Consider the following 23,337-nt stretch of genomic DNA (forward strand, 5'->3'; position numbering starts at 1 on the left):
AACATGGATGCTGGCTGGACCATCTGGACCACTTACAGATGCCCACAAGAAAGGCTTATTTTCTGATGGGGCCATCTGTAATTGAGGTGCTGACTGGCTCTATATTTTTCTTTCTTTTTTTTTTTTTTTGCGGTATGCGGGCCTCTCACTGTTGTGGCCTCTCCCACTGCGGAGCACAGGCTCCGGACGCGCAGGCTCCTGGGCCCAGCCGCTCTGCGGCATGTGGGATCTTCCCAGACCGGGGCACGAACCTGTGTCCCCTGCATCAGCAGGTGGACTCTCAACCACTGCGCCACCAGGGAAGCCCTGGCTCTATATTTCTGGTAGAGATATACAGAGACTGGTTGCATTTCTAACTTGTGAGTACTGTGGAAAGCTGCAAGTTGGGGGAAGGCACATCACAGCAACTACGACCCCCTCCACCCATTCCTGACAGATCAGGCTCTGGACCCCCAATGGGGTATGTTCCACTGCTATTGACTTGTGTTCAGATTTCTAGATTGGTTGCAGTTTGCATCAATGAACTGATAGTGTGACTCTATTTCCCTCACCTTTTACCTAGTACACACATCTTATTAAGGCAATTTGACTGTTAAATGCAACTATCCCCAGAAAGAGACTGATCTGTGTAAATCCATTTCGAAAACCTTTGAAAATTCAGCATATCATTATGATAAATTCCTTAACATGATATGACTTTATGGTAAAAATTATATAAAAAATTGTTTCTGTGAAAATGCTTTTGTCTTGCATACGACCCTTTCAGACAAAAGATCTGGGTAAGAGTAGAGGATGACTAAAAAAATATAAAGTTATAATTGCTGAATGGGACACATTGATTTTTTAACAATGAAGAAAACAGCCCGGGGAGGCACAGAGAGTGGGGAGGACATTAACGATTTGTTTGTTTTTCAGAACTCTTCCTGGAAGCTTCCCTCTCTTCTTGAAGGAAAACTCCCCGTGCTGCTTTTCCAAGCTGCTATGAGCATTCTGGATTCAAATGGACTGCTGAGCCCACAATCACACCTGACAGTGCTGACTATGAGGCAGCAGAGAATGGCTCCAGCTCTTGCACTTTCCATGCAGAACACTTCCAGATGCTGTCCACACCTGAGAGGTGGATAAAGTGATGTCATGCACAAGCAAAACTGTTTGGAACCGACTGCCTCGGGAAGCCCCTTTGAAACCAAAAACTGAACTGAATTATTTGGACTGAACTGAGAATCCTGGAGTAGGAGGCCCCATGGTTAGAGGCCATCTTGAAGTCTCTGTTAACCAGTACTGCCTAACTAATGTATGTCCTGCTTGGGGTGCCCTAACAATGTAAACTCTCTGTTTCTAGAGGTACTACATGTGCCCTCTGGGACTGTATTTCTTCCATGTGTACCCTGCTATCATGACACTGCCTCAGCCCTACAAGGCATTTGTGTCAGCTTCAACTTCCTAGCCAGAGTTGTGCTGTGCCTGACTTGATGCCTTGGGTCAGGTGAAAAGGTTACAACAAAAACTTAAGCAGGAAGATACCTGGCTTTCTAAAGTAGGCCTTTACGGTTAGTGGGATTTGTTTAACTGGCCAAATCTAGGACCCATGGAGGGCATAACTGAGGCCAATATTGTATGTTGGTCTCACCCTGCTACATGGGGTCCTACTGATGATAATCTTGTTGTAAAGACACCTTGGCCAAGGGCCAAGGGGATGGGCTGTGCAGGAAAGAGTTACCATAGCAGGCCTGAGACTCCTATCCTTAGAAAGGCCTGCTTGCAAGGTTGGCCCTTTGTTGGCATCTAGGACTTGGATTTGGAGACTGTCCCCAACATTTCATAACTGATAAAGGTCATTTACTGTGCCTAAACTGTATACACAAACAACGTAGTTTATGCTAGGCAGGGAATGCCCATGTGTCCAGCACCCAATAAAACCGCTGGATTTCAGGTAAGCTTCGCTGGTAGACAACACTTCATACGTGTTGTTTCAATCTGATGCTAGAAGAATGAAGCACATTCTGTGTGAATCCAAGGGAAGAGGACTCTTAGAAATTTCTATCTACTTTCCTCCAGATTTTGTCCAATGCACCTTTTCCCTTTGCTGATTTTTCTTTGTATCCTTTTACTGTATCATTTTACATACTCACAGTCATGAGTCTGACTATATGCTGAGTCTCATGAGTCTTTCTAGCAAATCACCAAACCTGGGGATGGTCTTAGAAACTTTCAATGTCAAATCCTTTCATTTGTTCCCTGACTGGTACGGTAAGAAACATTATAGTGGAAAACCTGAAATTTCCCTTTCCCTAGCCAAGATAGTAAATAAGTAACACTGCATCCTAATTTCAGAGATTAGCACTACATTCTAAAAGTTAAAGTATGCAGAGGTGATAGTCTCCTCATATCCTCATTTAATTCACCTGTTCACCCCCTGCAAAAACTGGATGGATCATAGTGATGACAATGGACTGCAATTTGCTTAATCAACTGGCAGCTCCAATTACAGCTGCCATACCAGTGGTTATCTTTACTGGAGTAGATTAGTATAACCTTTAGCACTTGGTAGGTGGCTATTTTTCTGGTGAATGCGTTCATCTTAAACTCCACCAGTGAATAAAATCAAAAGCAGTTCATCTTCTCATAACAGGGCAGCAAAATATATTCACTGTCTTGCCCCAGAGCTATGTTAACTCTTTCCCTTACTTTTGTAACATACTCCACAAAGACCTCAACATTGAACATTCTACAGAACATAATGTTAGACTACCATATTGATGACATCATGCTAATTGGGCCTAATGAGCAGTAACTGAAAAGGACCCTAGATGGCCTAGCAGGACACATGCATGTCAAAGAGTAAAAGATTAGCCCCATGAAGATTCAGGGGCCTGCCCCATCAGTGATGATTCTAGGGGTCTGGGGCATGCCAGGAAATCCCCCCCCAAGGTAAAATACAAGTTATCTCTTGCATCTCTTACCACTAAAAGAGAGGCACTGTCTTTGGGGACCTCTCTGGATTTTAGAGGCAGCATATACCATATTTGGAACTCAAAATGCTGCCAGGTTTGAGCAGGGCCTGGAGTAAGAAAAAGATACGTGGCAGGTTGATACTATAATACTAGCCAATCTGATGTGATCTAGTCAATCTGATGTTGCTAAAAATGCCAGTAGTGGCTAAGGATGCTGTGTGGAGTTTCCAGCAAGCCACAGTAGGATGATTATAGTGCAAATCTTATAGTGCAGATCCATGCCTTCTATAGCAGATAATTTCTGTGTCCTTGTAAGTAGACACTGTCAGGCTCCTGAGCCCTAGTAGAGACTGAGTGGCTGACTATGGGACATCAAATGATCATCATGTCATAAGAGCTGCTTAACGTGGGCTTGGTATCATCGGAGCCACTAAACCATAAAGATTTTTTCTTTTTGTTTTTTTTTAAGAACTGATTTTATTTGGGTAACTGACTAAAGGAGTCTCATTTGTAACCAAGATGGAATTCACAGTATGTTGTTACATTCACACTTAAAAAATGTATCTCTATGTACAGGAATTTGCAAATTGATATAAACATACATTGCTTCCAAGTACATTTCTCCCCTTCTTCCTGGAGGAAAAAGAATAGAGCCATCCAGCAAGTCAACTCCTTCAAAATAACTTTAACACAAAGGACGTAAGTATCTCTAAATCAAAAAAGTGGGGCCTCCCTGGTGGCGCAGTGGTTAAGAGTCCGCCTGCCGATGCAGGGGATATGGGTTCGTGCCCCGGTCTGGGAGGATCCCATATGCCGCGGAGCGGCTGGGCCCGTGAGCCATGGCCGCTGGGCCTGCGCATCCGGAGCCTGTGCTCCGCAACGGGAGAGGCCACAACAGTGAGAGGCCCGTACACCGCAAAAAAAAAAAAAAAAGTGGTTCATCTGACCTGCAGATGTCACGGGAGAAAACATCATGGAATGACAGCAATGACAACAGCTTGACTTCAGATGGAACCGGACTATTGAAAATGGAGTTTCCAGGAAAAATAGGCACTGATTTCTAGAAGGAAATTCACTCCTTACTGAAGCTATTTATTGAGCCAATATGGCTGGTTAACATTCTCACTAGTGTAAAGTATCCCAGTGCAGAACTCGCGGACGACGCCGGTTGAAACCAAACGCACAGTCGGGTCACAACTGGCGCTGCCTGGGTTCCACTGAGAGCCGCTGTCCCCACTCGCCAGATGTGGAGGACCACCCCAATTTCATCTCAGGGGCCCGGTCCATTTCTTCCCATACTGCAACTGTCTAGCATTATACAAGGTACCCTGCTGCTTACCCACTTAAACTACTTTTCAAGTTAATTAGAAAAACCTTTAAAAAACAAAGGAAGAAAGAAAGGCGCTGTGAGTAGTACCAAAAATTCAAGGAAGAAATAATTCCAATCTTATACAAACACTACCATAGAATAGAAAAAAAGGGAGAACACGCCCTTAAAATATTTTGCATAACCCTGATATCAAGAAAGGAAAATTAAAAGCCAATATCACTCACTGACATAAAGTAAAAGAGAAAAAATCATACAATAATTTTTAGAGACACAGAAAAAGGATTGGATAAAATTCTGTTTATAATGGGGGGAAAAACTCCTTAAATTAGAAATAAAACTTCCTTAATCTTTAAATGATATGAAAACATGTACAGCAAAACACATTAATTGTGAAATGTTCACAGCTTTCCTCTGAGATCAGAAACAAGACACAAATGCCCACTATTACATTTATTTGATATTGTACTGGAACTTTTGGCCAGCATGATAAGGCAAAGAAATACAAGTTATGTAGACTGCAGAGTAAAAAGCAAAGTTGTTATTATTTGTAGATGATATTAAGGAGTACAAAGAAAATCCAAAAGTACCTACAGATAAAATATTATAATTAATGAGTTTAGTAAAGTTGCCGAATTTGAAAAATCAATATAAAATCAATTTATTTTATAAACCAGTAAACAGAAATTGACATTTTAAATAAAGATAGAATTTATAATAATAATAAAAATCAAGTAGCTAGGAATAAGTCTAACTAATAACGTATAAGGCCTCTACGGAGAAACCATATGCCTTTGTGAAGAGACACTAAGATGACTCATATAAATGGAGAAATATATATATGATGTTCCTGAATTGGAAGATTCAATGTTTTAAAGTTATCAATTCTCTTCTCCCCCAGGACAACATTACTTTAAACATTACAACATTACTTTAAAATTCATATGAAAGAATAAAATAAGAGCTAGGAAACTTCTTAAGAAAAAAAGTAGGATTAAAAATTTGCCTGATTTATTATTGACTTGTTATAAAGCTATATTAATCAAGATAGTCTGCTATTGGTGCACAGGCAGAAAATTTGGCAAATGTAATAGATTAGGGAGCTCAAAAATAGACTTATATATATATGGAATGTTTGAACATTACAGAGATGGCAATTCAGAATGTCTTAGTCTGCTCAGGCTCCTCTAACAAAATACCATAGACTGGTGGCTTAAACAACAGATATTTATTTCGCATAGTTCTGGAGGCTAGGAAGTCAAAGACCAAGGTGCCAGCAGTTGGTTTCTGTTTGGTTTTTTTTTAACATCTTTATTGGAGTATAATTGCTTTACAATGGTGTGTTAGTTTCTGCTTTATAACAAAGTGAATCAGCTATACATATACATATATCCCCATATCTCTTCCCTCTTGCGTCTCCCTCCCTCCCACCCTCCTTATCTCACCCCTCTAGGTGGACACAAAGCACTGAGCTGATCTCCCTGTGCTATGTGGCTGCTTCCCACTAGCTATCTATTTTACATTTGGTAGTGTATATATGTGTATCCCACTCTCTCACTTCGTCCCAGCTTACCCTTCCCCCTCCCTGTGTCCTCAAATCCATTCTCTATGTAGCAGTTGGTTTCTTAATGATGGCCTTCTTCCTGGCTTATAGGCTGCAGCCTCCTCACCATGTACGTATATATACACCATGTATGTATACATACACCATGTATGTATACATGGCGGAAAGAAGCTCTGATATTTCTGATATTTCTTCCTCTTCTTATAAAGACACTAATCCCATCATGGGCTCCACCCTCATGACTTTATCTAAACCTAATTAGTGCCCAAAGGCCCCTCCTCCTAACACCATCACAGTGGGGGCTAGGGCTTCAATATATGAACTAGGGTAGGGGGTAGGGCACAAACATTCAGTCCATAATACAGATCAATGAGAAAAGATGAAATGTTCAATTAAAAATGGTTATCCATACAGAAAAGGATTAAATTGGGTCTTAATTTAAAAATCAACTTCAAATGGTTCTAAGACTCATATGTCAAAAACAAAAACAAAACCCAAAACAGCGTTCAAGCTCTTAGTGGAAAATACAGGTAAATGGATTTTAGACCTTGGGGTAGAAATAATTTCTTTAAAAAGACACTGACCAGCGCTTCCCTGGTGGTGCAGCGGTTGAGAATCTGTCTGCTAATGCAGGGGACACGGGTTTGAGCCCTGGTCTGGGAGGATCCCACATGCCGCAGAGCAACTAGGCCCGTGAGCCACAACTACTGAGCCTGCGCGTCTGGAGCCTGTGCTCCACAACAAGAGAGGCCGCGATATAGTGAGAGGCCCGTGCACCTCGATGAAGAGTGGCCCCCACTTGCCACAACTAGAGAAAGCCCTCGCACAGAAACGAAGACCCAACACAGCAAAAATTAATTAATTAATTAATAAACTTCTACCCCCAACATCTTACCAAAAAAAAAAAAGACACTGACCATAGAATAAAAGAGTAATACATTTGTAATAAAATCAAGACACTTCATTCATCAAGAGACATCTTAAAGATGGGAAAAGGTACAAACCAGGAGAGGATACTCACATATATACTCTGACAAAGAATTAATATCAAGGATATATAAAGAACTCCTACAAACCAATATAAATAAAAATAACAATAGAAAAATGGTAAAAGACATGAACAAACATTTCACAGAAGAAACATATAACCAATAGATGCACAAAGAGATGTTCTTTTGCTGTAATTAGAAAAATATAGATCAAAACCAAGATAAGGTAGATTTTTTTGTTTGACAAAAATTTAAAAGCCTGACAATGCCAAGTGTTGGAAAGCATGTGGATACAGGAGATTCTGGCCTATATATTGCAAGTGCGTGTAAAAATCAGTACAACTACTTTGCAAAATAGTTGAATATTAACTATTAAATATAACGATTACTCCTAGATAAATACTTGCGAGTTCCAAAATTTCTATTCCTAGTTATATACCCAAAAGAAATTCTTGCACATTTGCATCAGGAGGTATATGTAAGAATGTTTATATTGACAGTGGGCAACAGGAGCAAAAATCAGGAAACAATCCATATGCCTATCAACTGAATGAATAAGCTACGGCATACTCACAAAATGGAATGTTTTACAGTAGTCTAAATAAATGAATTACAGGAACACAAGATTATTGGATTTTAAAAATAAATATTAGAGAAAAAAAGTACCAAAGTATCACATACAGCATTTTACCCTTACTATAAAATTTAAAACAAGTAGAAAAATATATATGTAGGAGTAACATATAATACAAAAAAAAAATTCAAAGGAGCAAAGAATGATGCACATAGAATTCAGGATGATAATTACCTTCATTTGCTGGGGGCCAGGGACTGGTAGGAGGAACCACTTGTACGATTAGATGTATATTACTACCAAGGTCCTGGCATTTGTGGGGAGGTACTGTGTTCACAAATTCTTATTACTATTTCGATAGATAACTACATATATAGATATACAGCTAAATGATATTGGATAGGTAAGTAAATACACAATGCAGGTCAGGTATGGACTAATGATGACAGTTTATCATAATCCAATTCTGTGAACTTGAGGTCCAACAGTATAAAAATAAAACAAAACAGCACATGTGAGAGAATATAAAGCACACAGAATCACCAATGAAGTATTCTTGCCAAAAATGTTTAAGCTCAACCAAGCCTTTAGACCTTCTCTCAAGGAGTGAAAGTCCTGAAACCCAGGAGACTTCCTGCCTAGTTCTTCGGAGTAACAGACCAGAATCAACCTGGAGGAAAAACTCCTGGATATAGTGCAAAGCTCTTATCGACGTGGTTCAGCTTTGACTCCAGACGGCAAAGAGAAGTGGAGAGGCAAGCATAAAAATAGAAGCAGAGAATTAAAAATAAAAAGCAGTGTGTCCTAAAATCCTTAATGCATTACAAAAGACAGTAATGGCGCCGCGGCAGCCTCCGGACTCAGAACCGAAGACTTACCCTGCTGCACGGCCTCTTCATGAGCAAGTGGGCACCTGAGTCCAAGTAGATTCCCACGTCTGGTGCTAAGGAGACAGAGAAGGCTTTTTGTGGACAAAACCTCCAACAACCTAGATCGGGAACTCAGAGCACGGGTTGAAGGTTCTGCCATTCATCTAAAGGCAGAAAGGAGTCTTTGCTCCGAATGGACAAAAGAACCATTTGTAAATCAATGAGCAAAGAAATTAAGTGGAGGGATGCCCCGATGAAAGTCTGCTGGTTATTGAGGAGGACCCAGTGAAACTACTTTAGGCTGGAGTAGAAATTCTCACTATACAGACAATTATCTGGCTTCCCTGTAACAGAAATAATACTCCTTCTGAGTACAATTGTTCCCCCCACAGAATGTGTAGAATTGTTAACAGACATCAATTTTCTACAAAAGTACTTACCCACCTGTGAAATTTTTTGTCTCAAGGTGCAGACTAAAGCCAGTAATACCAAATTTTCTGAAGTGGTTTTGAAAAAGCCATTATATCTGTGGCAATGAACAGAGCATCAGAACAGATGATACTCCACCAACCTTCAAGAGATAGGGACACAGGAAGATCCTAGTCCTCCTTTTAAACATCGTTTACACCATTCAAAAGGAGCCTGTATTTAAAAGTGCTGGCATTAGGAGGGCGCTGAAAACATGGTGGACCATGGAGCTCAAAGGGTGGACCACAGACTTAGATGATAGTTCCAACACTGAAATAATTTACTTTCTAAAAAGGCTCTCAGAGATTCCTGGGCCATTCCACGTGAATTTGGAGAGATCAGAGAGACCAGAAAGTCATAGACTTTGAAAACAGGAATTTCAAAGCTCAAAGGGTGCTTACGTTGGAAACGCAGGCTCCAAACAGAGGGTACTTTATGGCTTGAGCAAAAAATCTCCTGTGACTGTTTTATGCACGCAACAACTTCCTGATAATAATTATCACCCCTTCTTAGAGATATGGGCCAGAAGAAAAGAACCTACTTTTCTTCCAAGTTCAACAACTTGGGGACATTTTCTTGTTTAATTCAAGAAAATGATCAGGTTTGATACTCCACTGCCAGATATGGTCCTTCTGAGATATTACATATACTTAACTGCTGTAGCTTGGTATTGGTATCCCATGAAAGCTGGAACAGAGAATGAATTTCTAGCTACAGTATCACTATAGCATTGCAAGATGCATACCATCTGGGCCTGACAGTAGACCAAAGGGTATTATAAGATTTTTGAAAGTTGAGGGATACCAGGGAGTTCCCTGGCAGTCCAGTGGTTAGGACTTGGTGCTTTCACTGCCATGGCCTGGGTTCAATCTCTGGTCGGGAACTAAGATCCTGCAAGTTTTGCACCATATCCAAAAAAATAAATAAAAATAAAAATAAAAAAATTGAGGGATAGCGGAGAAAACTCTAATTTTAAAAGATACATGCAAGTTCATAGTAGCACTATTTATAATAGCCAAGACATGGAAGCAACCTAAATGTCCATCAACAGATGAATGGATAAGAAGATGTAGCACACACACACACACACACACACACACACACACACACACACACACACACACTGGAATATTATGCAGCCATAAAAAAGAATGAAATAATGCCTTTTGCAGCAACATGGATGGACTCAGAGTTTATCATATTAAGTGAAGTAAGTCAGACAGAAAAAGACAAATATATGATATCACTTATTTGTGGAATGTAAAAAGATGACACAAATGAACTTATTTACAAAACAGAAATAGAGTCAAAGACTTATGGCTACCAAAGGGGAATGGGGGAGGGAGGGATAACTTAAGAGTTTGGGATTAACATATACACACTACTATATATAAAATTGGTAAACAACAAGGACCTACTGTTTAGCACAGGTAACTATACTCAATATCTTGTAATTACCTATAATGGAAAAGAACCTGAAAAAGTATATATACATACACACACACACACACACACACACACACACACACATATGTATAAGTGAATCACTTTGCTGTACACTGGAAACTAACACAATATTGTAAATTAACTATAGTTCAATAAAAAATAATTTTTAAAAAGTTGAGGGATAAATTATACTATGTGGAAGTAAAGTTTAAAATAAGGCTAGGGGCTTCCCTGCTGGCGCAGTGGTTGAGAGTCCGCCTGCCAATGCAGGGGACGCGGGTTCGTGCCCCGGGTCTGGGAAGATCCCACATGCCGCAGAGCGGCTGGGCCCGTGAGCCATGGCCGCTGAGCCTGAGCGTCCGGAGCCTGTGCTCCGCAGCGGGAGATGCCAAAATGGTGACAGGCCCGCGTACCACTGAAAATAAATAAATAAATAAATAAAAATAAAAGAAGGCTAGGCATCAAAAATATGGATTTGACCAACATAAATTTTAGAAATAAATACCATCTCACCACAAATTAAATAAATAAATAAATAGTAACCTGTGAGGTGATGGACATTAACTAACCTTATTGTAATAATCATTTCATAATAAACACATATATAAAATCATAACATTGTACACCTTAAACATGCACAATATTATTTGTCAGTTATATCTCAATAAAGCTGGGGAAGAAAAAAGAAAGAAATACCATGAAACTAATTTAAAGACTACAAAGACACCACGATATAAAAACAAAAACACGGCTTCCCTGGTGGCGCAGTGGTTGAGAGTCCGCCTGCCGATGCAGGGGACACGGGTTCGTGCCCCGATCCCGGAAGATCCCACATGCCGCGGAGCGGCTGGGCCCGCGAGCCATGGCCGCGGAGCCTGTGTGTCCGGAGCCTGTGCTCCGCAACGGGAGAGGCCACAGCAGTGAGAGGCCCGCGTACAGCAAAAAAAAAAACAAAAAACAAACAGAAAAAAAAACACAGTTAAGGAAAAGATTTTACACACACACATCACTGATTTTACATACACACACACACACATATACACACATAATTTGGATTCTATTTTTTTGTTCTAAATCGTATTCTAGAATATTGCTCTTGTGACTGAAAACAAACATCTAGACCATCAGATCCCTGAGAACAGAAAACAGACCATTAATATCTGAATACCCAGAGCTCAATATAGTATACTGTAAATGGTGTGAATTCAATAAATATTTTTATTTAGGTAAATAATTTTAATGATAGACCACTCAAATTTCTTTAAACACAATATTTCAAGTTACTATATTTTTGTCTGAGTACAGATCTGAAGTGGTACAAATTGTATCTAAATATTGAACCATGAATTAAGCAAAAAGAGTGGAAAACAATTCTTCTGACTTAGGTTTCAATTCCTTACTCCCACTCTTGCTTGCCTCAAATGATTCCTATTGAAGATATTTAGGTAAACCTTTAATGGACAACATGTGAAAAGGTCCGTTGACTATAGGGCTAATTGAGATGAGCTCATGGGTACTGAGCAGGGGGCCTTCAGACTTTGAAAGGTTCACTTCCTGCAGAAGCCATTCCTGTTCTCTTTTCTGCTTTAATCCAGACCTGCTTGAATGAAGCCCCACTAAGTAGCTACTGACCACTTAACGTACGTAATATATAACTTAAATGTATAAATAACTTAGAAGTAAAGTAGAAAAAATGGTTTTCTTTTAAAGAAAAAGCAAATGGAAGACCAGCCATCGCTCTGGAGCACACCAGGGATGACACTGAGCATCCCCTCCCCAAATGTCTGCCCCAACCCCCATTTGTCAACATCCATCACCCTGACCCTCTTGCCTCTGGCAATATGGCTAGACTTACCTCAGAGGTTTCACATATAGAAAAAAGCTGAAGGAAACTGGTGGCTCCATACCAGGTGTACATCCCGCCAGCAGTGATCGACACACATGCTATGGACGATCATTAACACTGGGAGCCTGCCTGTTTTCAGCTTTTCAGGCTGCTTAAGAACACTTACTGAGAGAGACTCTGCTGGTCTTGGATCATCATGGAATGATGAGGCTTACTTTAGTAAGAATGACCCTCTTACATTATAGGGCCAAAGAACAGATGCACAAGTGTGTAGGGATCAGATGAACTGTTTTTTTGGTTTTGGTTTTTGTCAGTGCCTATATACATACATATGGTATAGTTTAATAAAGTTGCTTTTCTTATGTTTCATTGCTTTGTAAAGTCACATCATATATACAGTCATCAATAAAACTCACAGATGGCCAGTACAAAATTTACAAGTTTCCAACACTGTAAAAAAATGACAAGGAGTTATCAGCCCTCAGGTAAACTTCAGGATGGGTCAGCCCTAACATTAATCACTGTGGACTGCAAGCACTAAGTTCTGTCTAGTTCTGTTTGAGAGGAGAGGACTTCATCCACTGGTAACGTCACCTGATCACCATCAGGGAACAAAAAGTTCTCATGGCTTTGGCACTCTCTGTTCCCTGGAAGGGTTTCTGACTGGTGGAGGCAGAGAGGACAGTGAACGATCCAGAGGGGATCAACAACCCCTAAATGGGCCAATAGTACATCCTGGAATCCTACCCAGGCCAGGACCCTGAGACTGGAAGCTAAGAACTGTTGTCAACTACATGGGTCTTCATCCAAGCACAGAAGCACAGCCCCATCCCTCACCCCTTCCTCAGTCTAAAGTAGAGCAGAGGGGAAGCTCTTTGGGAGAGGAGAGGAAGGAAATTTGGTACAAAGGCCAGGCTACTTCCCAGAGGCCTAATGCTCTAGGCCACACCTAACTAAGAGTGTGGAATATGATCCCACTTTGAAGATGAATAGCACTATTTTAAGAGTAGAACATCTTGGGAAAATCCAGGATGCCTACTCTGAAACTTTAACTCGAGACTGTGGAAGACACATCAGTATGCAGGTATATTCTCCTCTTAAAAATCTAGATGAGAGAGACCACCCTGGTGGTCCAGTGACTAAGGCTCCACGCTCCCAGTGCAGGGAGCCCAGGTTGGATCCCTGGCCAGGGAACTAGATCCCGCATGCCACGACTATAAAACAGATTCTGCATGCTGCAACTAAAGATCCTGCATGCCGCAACTAAGACCCGGTGCAGCCAAATAAATAAATAAATATTTTTTTTAAATCTAGATGAGAAAAAATATGAAATCTTGCCATTTGCGACAACATGGAGGGACCTTGAGGGTATTATGCTAAGTGAAATAAGTCAGACAGAGAAAGATAAATACTATAGGATTTCACTCATATCTGGAATATGAAAAACTATAATAAACAAACAAAACCCCTAATAAATGAACAAACCAAAACCAAATAAAACAAACATGTCATTACAGAGAACAGAGTAGTGGTTATCAGAGGGGGTAGGTAAAGGAGGGAGACAAAGTGGATAAAGGGGATCAACTGTATGGTGACAGATGAAAAATAAATTTTTGGTGGTGAGCACATTGTAGGGTATACAGACATAGAAATATAATGCCATAAATCAAGATTACCTCAATAAAAAATAAAATAAATCATTGTAGATGAAAAAAATGTAGATGGATATTTTCGTTTTCAAGCACCAAGAACTTTTAAAAAACTTTAATTGGCTAATATAGTGCACATGTTAAGCAGACTTTTAAGGAGACCTTACATCTTGAGTGGGTTAAGTAATCATTTATAACCATCTTGAAACATGTTTAACTCTGTTTCTCTGGTGACATGAGGTTAAACATGGAAACCAAACTGTGTTTCACTCACAACATATAAGCAAACAAACTGCATGTACATGGGTAGATTTATGCAAAAGCCCGCTGATACAACTATATTTAGCTTTTCAGATTAGGTACATATATGGCCACCCACTCGCCCTGTATTATCTCACCAAACACAAGAGCAGCAACTTTTCCATTTCAATACAAGTATGGGCAGAAATTATATGATGTAAAATAGAGGTTCTTCCATAAAGCTTAAGATTTAGCATATAAGCAGGGAAGACAAAAGCAAAGTTCCCATGAAGTCAAAAATAATACCACACTGGTCCAGTGCTCCATGAAACTCTGAGTTAAATTATAGTCCTCAAAGGCATGTACTTGGATCCAGATTCACCAAGACACTTCAGCATGCTTCAAACTGGCTCATCATCATCTTCCTGCTGTATTCATAAGTCAAAAATAGTGCTGCATTGGCAGGGAACGCTCGAATCAAAGTAGCTTGCAGACCAGAATATAAAGCCGCTGCTCCTTCGTTTTTCACAACACTTAAAAGAGTTCTGATAAATCCTGCCTGTTTTCCAGACATGGAAAGAACCTGAATTCTGGATTTGATACAATCCACTGGGTATATGACAAGCCAAAGGCAAATTCCAGAAATGCCACCGCTTAACATCAAGGGGACAGGGCCTAGTTCATCTTTTGATCCATCCGAGGCAAAAAACGATCGGCTCAGTTCATAGCCACCGAAGAAGAAGAAATAGCCTGGTACTACTTGAAATAGAGTGCTCGTGAGTCCGTGGTAGAAGCCCAAGGGGCCATCCTTTCTAAGGATACTCTTCACGACGGACCAAACTGTATTTTGGCTTTTTGCTATCCTCCCTGACATCTCCAGTTCGTGCATGGTCTGCAGCCGGCACTTCACGAGCTCAGTGGGGCACAGGGCCAGCGCGGCAAACGCAGAGGCGGCGGAACCAGCGGCCGCAGTCTGCAGATCATTCAGCTTCGCCTGCTTGTCCAATCCAACCACTTTCCTCACGAACTGTTGGCAGAAGCCGTAGCACATGAAGAGGACTGAGTTCTCGGCGACGTAGGCCATCAGCGCGGGGCCGGTCCCTTTGTAGAAGCCCCGCAAGCCCACCTGGGAGTACGTCTTCAGGCCACAGTCGGCGAGGCCCTTGTACAGGCCAGGGAACGTCTGCATCTTCACTTTCATTGTGTCGAAGGGCTGCCCGGTCAGGACGCATGCTGTGCCCCCAAGGGCCCCCGCGGTGAGGTCGATGGCGGCTTGGATGGCAGGACTGGATTTCATGTTCGCCCACTCTTCTGCAGGTCTCCGAGGAAGGGAACTCCCTGGAGCTTAGGAGGGCGTCCCGTGTCCAGCCGCCTGCTCTTGGCGCTCTCTCCGGGGCGGGAGAAGCCGCTTAACGCCAGACTAGGCCGCGGGCCGCCCTCCCCACGGACTGAAATAACCCCCGGCCCGCGGGCCCGCGCGCGCCTCTCCTGGCGCCCTGCGGCCGCCGCGTCTGGGCCCTAAACCCGCCAGCCGCCCGCCCGCTCGATCCGCGCCGCCCGGCAGTCCCAGCGCCCGCGGGCCCCGGGGCAGACTAGAGAAACACTTCTAATGAATCTCAATACAGCAGTAGAAAGCTGTCCGATAAATTCCTGCGATTACGGCCAGAAACTCTAGGCGCTGCTGCGGCGGAGTCAGACCTGCCTTCCTGTTCGGCCAGAGACCCCCACCTCCCGGCAAAACAAAATGGGAGGTGCTTGATCGCGCCTGGGGTCAAAGGGTCAAAGGGACAATCTACAGAGACCAAGGTTTAAAATAGGGAAAACGAACAAACACTTTGGGGGGTTTACCTGACAATCGGTGGCTCCTTCGGATCAGAAAACCCTTAATCGTCTCCGGAGAAGAATGGCGGCTCCACAAAGGTGCCGGCCGCCGCGCCTCTCCAGGTGTAGCTCTTTGCTCGCCAGGGGAGGCCTGAGGCGGGCACATCCCCTATTTCGTGGTAACATCGCCGAGGATCCTGGCCTGAAGCCCTGCGAGCTGGTGGGACGCAGGGCCCTCGTTATTTCTAGAGGTAAGTCAAGGCCTTGTACAATCGCATTGGAGAACATTTATATACAGCTAAAAAACTTGACATAAAAGACCTGTGTGGTTCCAGCGCTCTGTGCGTGCTAAGCCTCGGGGTTCTTGCTGAGGAGCCATGCAGCTTTATGCAGCAGAAGTTCTGGATATAACTGACTACAGGCCTAGTAGGCAAGATGCAGTTTGGGGCATCAGTGAGGGTACCGCTGTCAGGACACACTTATCCTCCCATATGTTTATAATCCCAGCGTTGGAACGAATTCTCTTAAAGTTTACATTTTAAGCCCTAGGCGGTATTTTACTTTGGGGGTAAAAACAAAATGGTGGAGGGGGCAGAAAGTATGCTAAAATGATTCTTTGATTTAGAAAGCTTTCCTTGTCTGATTCTTTGGATATCAGTTAATATTTAAAAGTGAGGCACCTAAAAGCAGATTGTGCATGGATACTGTTTGTCAACGGGTAGACTTCATTGTAGTAAACAGTGACTTGGCCTTTTCTTTGGAGAGTGCCCAAATGTATCTGGATTTCCTTTCTCTGGTACCGTATGGTTTCTTCAGAGAATAATCTTCCAGTCTTGACTGTGTGTGTGTCTGTGTGTGTTTGCGGGGGAGGGGGGCCGCGGGTGGTGTTTACCTTGGGTACTGATTTAATGACACCAAGTGGGGGAAGAGGGTTGACAGCCTGCAGTCAGAAAACAGACTTTCACACAATTCCCTTGTTCAATGCTATGGACCCCCAGCCTCCATCTGTGCCTTCTTTGGTTCAATTTACCCAGAAAATAAACTTTCTGTCTGTGGGATGGGTAAGGAAAAGTCATCTGGCTTGAGTGAGATAGGGCTCCTGGACATCCAACAGCTCTGAGCACAGATTTTATCTTTTTTTTTTTTTTGTCTGTGCCACATGGCATGCAGGATCTTAGTGCCCAGACCAGGGGTGGAATCTGTGCCCCCTGCAGTGGAAGCCCAGAGTCCTAACCACTGGACTGCCAGGGAAGTCCCTGAACACAGACATTAACGAATCCTGTTTCTAGCCTCACACCTTCCCTCTTCCTTGGAAACTGCCTGCAAAAACTGAGCCTCAGTGTCTACTTCAAGTGTGTGTGTTTCTCCTTGGTATACCTCCTTGCAGACATTTAGCATGTAACTTTCTGTGATCTCTGAATTAATTTATCGTTTCTTCATCTGCTTTGGCCTTCTGAAAACACTGACATCTCTCACCCACTGTTATCTCATCTCCTATTTTCCTTGTCCTTGGGGATTACTATGTTATATTAGCAGGCTATTTGACAGAGAAGATTCATGAGAACAATGTGCCATTTTAAACTAGAAAAAAAATTTTTTTTAATTTAAAATTTTAAAATTTCGTATCACATTTGATGTTTTTTCAAAATAAATTTTATTTATATATTTATTTTTGGCTGCATGGGGTCTTTGTTGCTGCGCTCGGGCTTTCTCTAGTTGCGGCAAGCGGGGGCTACTCTTCGTTGCAGTGCACGGGCTTCTCATTGCGCTGGCTTCTGTTGTTGCAGAGCATGGGCTCTAGATGCACGGGCTTCAGTAGTTGTGGCACGCAGGCTCAGTAGTTGTGGCACATGGGCTTAGTTGCTCCACAGCATGTGGGATCTTCCCGGACCAGGGCTCAAACCTGTGTCCCCTGCACTGGCAAGTGCATTAACCACTGCACCACCAGGGAAGTCCCTCACATTTGAGGGTTTTTAAAAAATGTTTTGGTTTTTTAAAACTGTCAATTAATTACCTATGGTTCATTGTTTATTTTTTAAAAGCACATACCGAGTTTTTACAAACACAAGAGATGCAGGATACTACAATAAATCATCAACTGCTTTTGCATTAAATTCATATATGTGTATGTTTTGGAGAAACCAAGTTAGTAATCAGTGCCAGGGATCATGAGGGCATTAATAGGGAAATGGTCTGTCATTTCATTGAATTATCAGACATAGTTGTGCAATAATACACAGATCTCAAGTTCCATGAAATATATTTAAACAGCTGGACTTGGAGCACATGTACTCCCACGCATACATGGAAAATAATGGCAAAGGAACTTCCAAATTTTCAGTGAAGACCACCACCCTTAGCAAGATGCACACCCACATCACATGTTCCCTAGCACTCAGATTGAGTAGCCAGATAGGATTACCAGAGAAAGTAAGGTTTGAGCTGAGGGCTGAGTAACAAAAAGCTAGCCATGAGAATATCTGGAGACTGTTCCAGGAAAAGGGAAATGTAAGTGTAATGTAAGTAAAGCTCTGTAGTGTGAAAGAGCTGGGCATTTGAAATACAGAAAGGCGGCCAATATACCTGCTGTGTGGTGAGCAGTCTTCCTAGTCTGTGTTTTCACACAATTCTTACCAGGTAATAAAAGTTTAAGCAGAGGTTCAAGACAGTCCTTCAGAGACATGATTGGTCACAATTTGTCCAAATTTTTTGTCTCAAACATTTGATCTACAAATTCAAAATGTCAGGCTTTATGACATTTAGATGTGAACATAAAGATCCCATTTACCTAATCTATAGAAATAATGCAAAACAGAGACCCCACTGACATGCTTATTGCAGCATTCTGTGTAACAGCAAATTTAAAATGGAACAACCTAAGTGACCGGCAATAGGGGAGTGAATAAAATTAAGAACTTGTAAAATTTCTGCATTGCTTAAAGTTTTCAGTGAGTTTTTGCTTATAATTTTTTTTTTTTTTTTTTTTTTTTGCGGTACGCGGGCCTCTCACTGTTGTGGCCTCTCCCATTGCGGAGCACAGGCTCCGGACGCGCAGGCTCAGCGGCCATGGCTCACGGGCCCAGCCGCTCCGTGGCATGTGGGATCCTCCCAGACCGGGGCACGAACCCGCGTCCCCTGCATCGGCAGGTGGACTGTCAACCACCGCGCCACCAGGGAAGCCCTCTTATAATATTTTAAAATACTAATTTAAAAAATTCAACTTCCATTCATGAACTCAGAAATATTGAAAACCGTAGCCCACTATATATCACACTCATCAGGCAAGGGAGCTGTGAGAAAAGTGAGTCTTTTTTGGTAACTCTGGATTTACATGAAGGGAAATGGATCCCAATCTTCTTAAGTTTTTCTCTTTTGAAGTTTACATAACAGATAATTACTCTTCATTATGAAGATTTTAATATTTATGCAAAACTAAGCTGTGAATGAATCAAAAAAAGCTACAGTAGTAAACTGACTCAGTCTGCTTATGCTGCAGATGTATTTGAAGCAAACTTTGTTTCTGCTGTAATTTATAAACTTAGAATGATTCTTTAATTTGAAATCAGTCAACCCCATTTAAAGCAGCTGTTTCTTTATACACTTTTCTACCATTTCAATCAGTCTTTAATTCAAATTTTTAATCCCTGTATGTTCAGACCCTAGTAAATAGGCAATAATAGTTTGCTTTTATTCTAGGAATTGTTCTAAGTCTTTATATGTATCAACTCAATAGCCAACAACTCAAGGGCCCTGAGGTAGGTAATATTATCACCTCCATTTTAGAGATGAGGAAACTGAAGCCAACAGATTAATTTACTTGCCCAAGATCAATCTCAACTAGGTCACTGAACTAGGATACAAACCCAGGCACCACATCTCCTGACCTTGTGATTTTAATCTCTTTACTCTTCGTTTACAGTGACTAACAAGGCAAAGTACCTAATCTCAGTGAATTTACAGCTTAGGGGGGACATGAGCAACAGGTAACTTAGACTTTGGTATGATAGATGCATAAGAGTATTTATCCCAATAGACTATTATAGAGAAAGAGTAGTAATTAAACTCCTTGAAAAAAATGTAAATAAGCTCAGGATTAAAAATAGTGAGAGAATGTGGTGAGATCAGGCTGAAAAAAAAAGAATTTAGGATAGTTTAGGAAGGTTCTGTATCTCCTGACCTCCAAATGGAGCAGGTGGATTGGAAACATAATGCAAAGATGACATTTCCCCACTTCTTTGCCTCTGCTGTTCCTCTTTTTCTTAAATTCTAACATAGCTGCTTCTTTTCCTACAAAGCAGAATCCAATTGGTCAGTCATTAAACCCCATAAAGAAACCACTTCAGAAGAGGATCTGATACCCACTACCCCTAAAAGAGCAAGACACATCATAAGGTGAAAATTACTTGCTTTTATTTATTGCTAAAACAACTTTATGAAATGATTTGCAATGCAAAATGTGGAAAACTGCTTTGAATAACTGGGAAAATAGCTACAGCATGGGAAAACATATGTAAACAAACTTCACTGCCACCAAACTAGAATCTACTAATTTATCTCAGATGGCATCACAGAGTAGCAATGGCAGCTTCTGGTAAACGGAGAAACAGCAGCAAAGTCCTGCAGTGAAGCTGTGATTAATTACCAAACTCAACTGTTCACTCCACTAATCCTACAACTTCCCTACATTTATCTGTCTATACATTCCTACTTACTACAGGACAAACACCCACCAAAGTGGTTCCAAAAAACAAATGAGACAGAAATTCACAATTATAAAACAAATCCAAGAGAAGGCAGTGGAGGAAACTGGGAACTACTGCAAAGTTTTACTATCTAGTCCAGGTGATGAAAACAAAGTTTTTCTTTCAAGGCTGACCACTGTCAGGAATGAAATTAAGTATCAAAACTCTCCTCACTTCTCTAGGAGTGATTCTAGCTCTTCTTGCAAAGAGCTGAGCTGCTCCTTTTCTCGGTCTTCCTTTTGTTTCAGTTCATCCAGCACAGCCTGAAATCTGCTCTTGAGAGCCAGGTTTTCCACTTTCATGATGAGATCCTCCTGTCGCTTTGCCCTGTCCTGGGTCTCTTGGAGCTTGCCTTTCATGTTATCAATCTGTTTCTGAATTCCCATAACCAGCTGATTAGTTTCCTCGTTTTCTTGGTGGTGTTCATCTGACTCATTTAGCTTGTGCTGTAGCTGCCTTTCCAGATCTTCCTCAGTGTCAATGATGTTTATATCTTCTTCATCTTGATGCTGTGTCTCATCTTCATCTTCACTGCTGCTGCTGAGGTCATTGAATATCTCCCGAAGCTCATCATGTTCTAATGGGTCATGGCCCTGCCTGTGGCCAGACATTCCTGGGGAAGAGATATCAAGGCCTTGACTTTCTGCTTCTTTTGTTTCATCTTCAGCAATTATTTCCCAACGGGTACTGACAGCTTCAGCATCTGTGCTCAGCAACCGCTTTACTTCTTTTTCCACATCTGGAGACTCAATATATTTCTTCTTTGCTGTCTTACGGAACCTTCTCTTTCTGACATTTTTTAGAGGCAGAGTAATTCCATGGTTCCATATAAACTTTTTCTCTTTGTCCTTATCCTTTTTCTTGCTTGCTTTGGGATCAGCAGTGGCAACTGGTTCCTCAACAGGAGGATAGAGATCACCATCAGCTGTACAGACAAGCATCTGAGAGATATCAGCTGTCTTGTAAAAGGTTTTTTTATCAATGGTTTTCAAACTTTCCATAACACATGGCAGATCTACCAATTTTGACGCCAATGGGACCTGGTCCACTCTGACAATTCCATGACGCCCATCAGGGTGTAACTCAATTGTCAGTCTGTCCTTCAGGTTGACATGACCAGACTGTATCGCCCGCCTCACAGTAGAGGCATACTCCGGAGGTAGGCGTAAGATAAACTGGCTCTCTAGTTCGTGAGGAGCATCATCTTTGCTCTTACTCATCTTTATTTCTTTGTGACTCTTATAAATTGACGTCTTTAATTACAAAGAGTTCTAGGTAGAACAGCAACTAAGCGTCTATTCGGAATTAAGTCCCAAGTCTTTCTAAATATGCTGTGACAATACCAGTCGTTAATGACGCATTGCCTTACTCAGGTCCATTTAAATCTGTTAGCTGCAATGCCAAGTTCCAACCTCTAGATAGAGGTTGTCCTGCCGCTGCAGGACAACGCAGGGAAAGCAAATGGCGGCTCCTACGGAATGATTTTCGGCACAGGAAGTAAGGCTCAGCAGATACTCCCAATCCACAAACTCTCCCGGAACAAAGATACGCAAAAAGCGGGGCGTCGTGAGCTCTCTTCGCCTCGGGTACTTACAATCCAGTGACGGTTATAAGTCCAGTCTCTCCGGACAGGCGCGAGCGAGAAACGAAGCCACTCAGAGAAAGGCGGCCGGGAGCCGAGAGTCTCCTTCCGAATTCCTTTGTTCTTCCCGGCACTTGGCAAAGCGATCCGCTGATTATCGGTGAAACGGCTGAGGACGGGCAACGCGAAATCTCGCCAAGAACCGCAGCTCCGAACGCCGGATTCTGCAACTCCGCAGCTCAGGCGGCCTCCGTCCGTTACAGCAGACCTAGCCGAGAAAAAACAGCTGCATCACCACGCGAGACCGGCAGCTGCTGTGAGTCACAACACGCCTCGGGCGGAAGTGCGAGCTGCCCCAGCGCGCGCAGGCACAACGTGCGATTACGCTATCCGGCGTCTTGTCGTCTCGCGAGAACTTGGCCTTAAAGGGATGAAGACTGTTTCGCAAAGAGCTGTTGGTTTAAAAGTATTTAGAGGAAACGGTTCTAAGAAAGACATGGATTCTCCCGCGCGCCTCCGCTACCCCCTCCGCTAAGCCAGGGCTTTTACCGGATCTCTGTGGGGCCGGATACCTCGTAGGCTTCCGGGTGATTGCCGGAGATAGGGAGTCCGTGCGGAAATGGTGTTTGTTTCTGGAAACATCTCGGCATCTCCACAGGCTATATTCAATCTGGAGCCGATAAAAGAATGTATAAGTAACCATTACCGTGGATTTTAAAGTACCCAAATCAGTGGAGTGAGGAAGTGCAGACCACTATAATGCTAAGTCTGTGTTTGTTGATTATGAAGATGGCCGTAGGGGGCCCATGACTCGGTCTGTTTCTGTTTTGAAGACCCCCTGAGGAAACAAGGGTGATTCCTCTTTTTAAATTTAATTTAATTTTATTTATTTTTTATACAGCAGGTTCTTATTAGTCATCCATTTTATACATATTAGTGTATACATGTCAATCCCAATTTCCCAGTTCATCCCCGCCCCTTCCCCCCCTTGGTGTCCATACGTTTGTTCTCTGCATCTGTGTCTCAATTTCTGCCCTGCAAACGGGTTCATCTGTACCATTTTTCTAGGTTCCACATATATGCGTTAATGTACGATATTTGTTTTACTCTTTCTGACTTCATTCTGTGTGAGTCTCTAGATCCATCCACGTCTTACAGATGACCCAGTTTCGTTCCTTTTTATGGCTGAGTAGTGATTCCTCTTTTTAATGTGTTTGACGTAGATATAAATGTAAACAGAAGGGAGTGTTCTTCTGGAGGCCCATG

At 42.1% G+C, this 23,337-nt stretch overlaps 1 protein-coding gene and 1 pseudogene across 1 annotated transcript; both read right to left on the bottom strand.

Annotated features, from left to right (window-relative positions):
- Positions 1–14,360: 14,360 nt before the first annotated feature.
- On the bottom strand, positions 14,361–15,223 carry LOC132485484 (mitochondrial ornithine transporter 2-like; annotated as a pseudogene).
- A 4,919-nt stretch (positions 15,224–20,142) lies between these two features.
- Positions 20,143–22,391, bottom strand: LOC132486395 (transcription initiation factor TFIID subunit 7-like). The gene has a single exon (XM_060093487.1). It carries the CDS (start codon positions 21,707–21,709, stop codon positions 20,660–20,662), a length of 1,050 nt encoding a protein of 349 aa, XP_059949470.1. The 5' UTR covers positions 21,710–22,391; the 3' UTR covers positions 20,143–20,659.
- Positions 22,392–23,337: the final 946 nt, after the last annotated feature.

This window comes from Mesoplodon densirostris, chromosome 3, assembly GCF_025265405.1.
Source record: "Mesoplodon densirostris isolate mMesDen1 chromosome 3, mMesDen1 primary haplotype, whole genome shotgun sequence".
Classification (NCBI taxonomy): Eukaryota; Metazoa; Chordata; class Mammalia; order Artiodactyla; family Ziphiidae; genus Mesoplodon; species Mesoplodon densirostris.

What these genes read in the sequence shown, in the direction of transcription:
- LOC132486395 (XM_060093487.1), bottom strand. Translation starts at nt 21,709, where the DNA reads ATGAGTAAGAGCAAAGATGATGCTCCTCACGAACTAGAGAGCCAGTTT.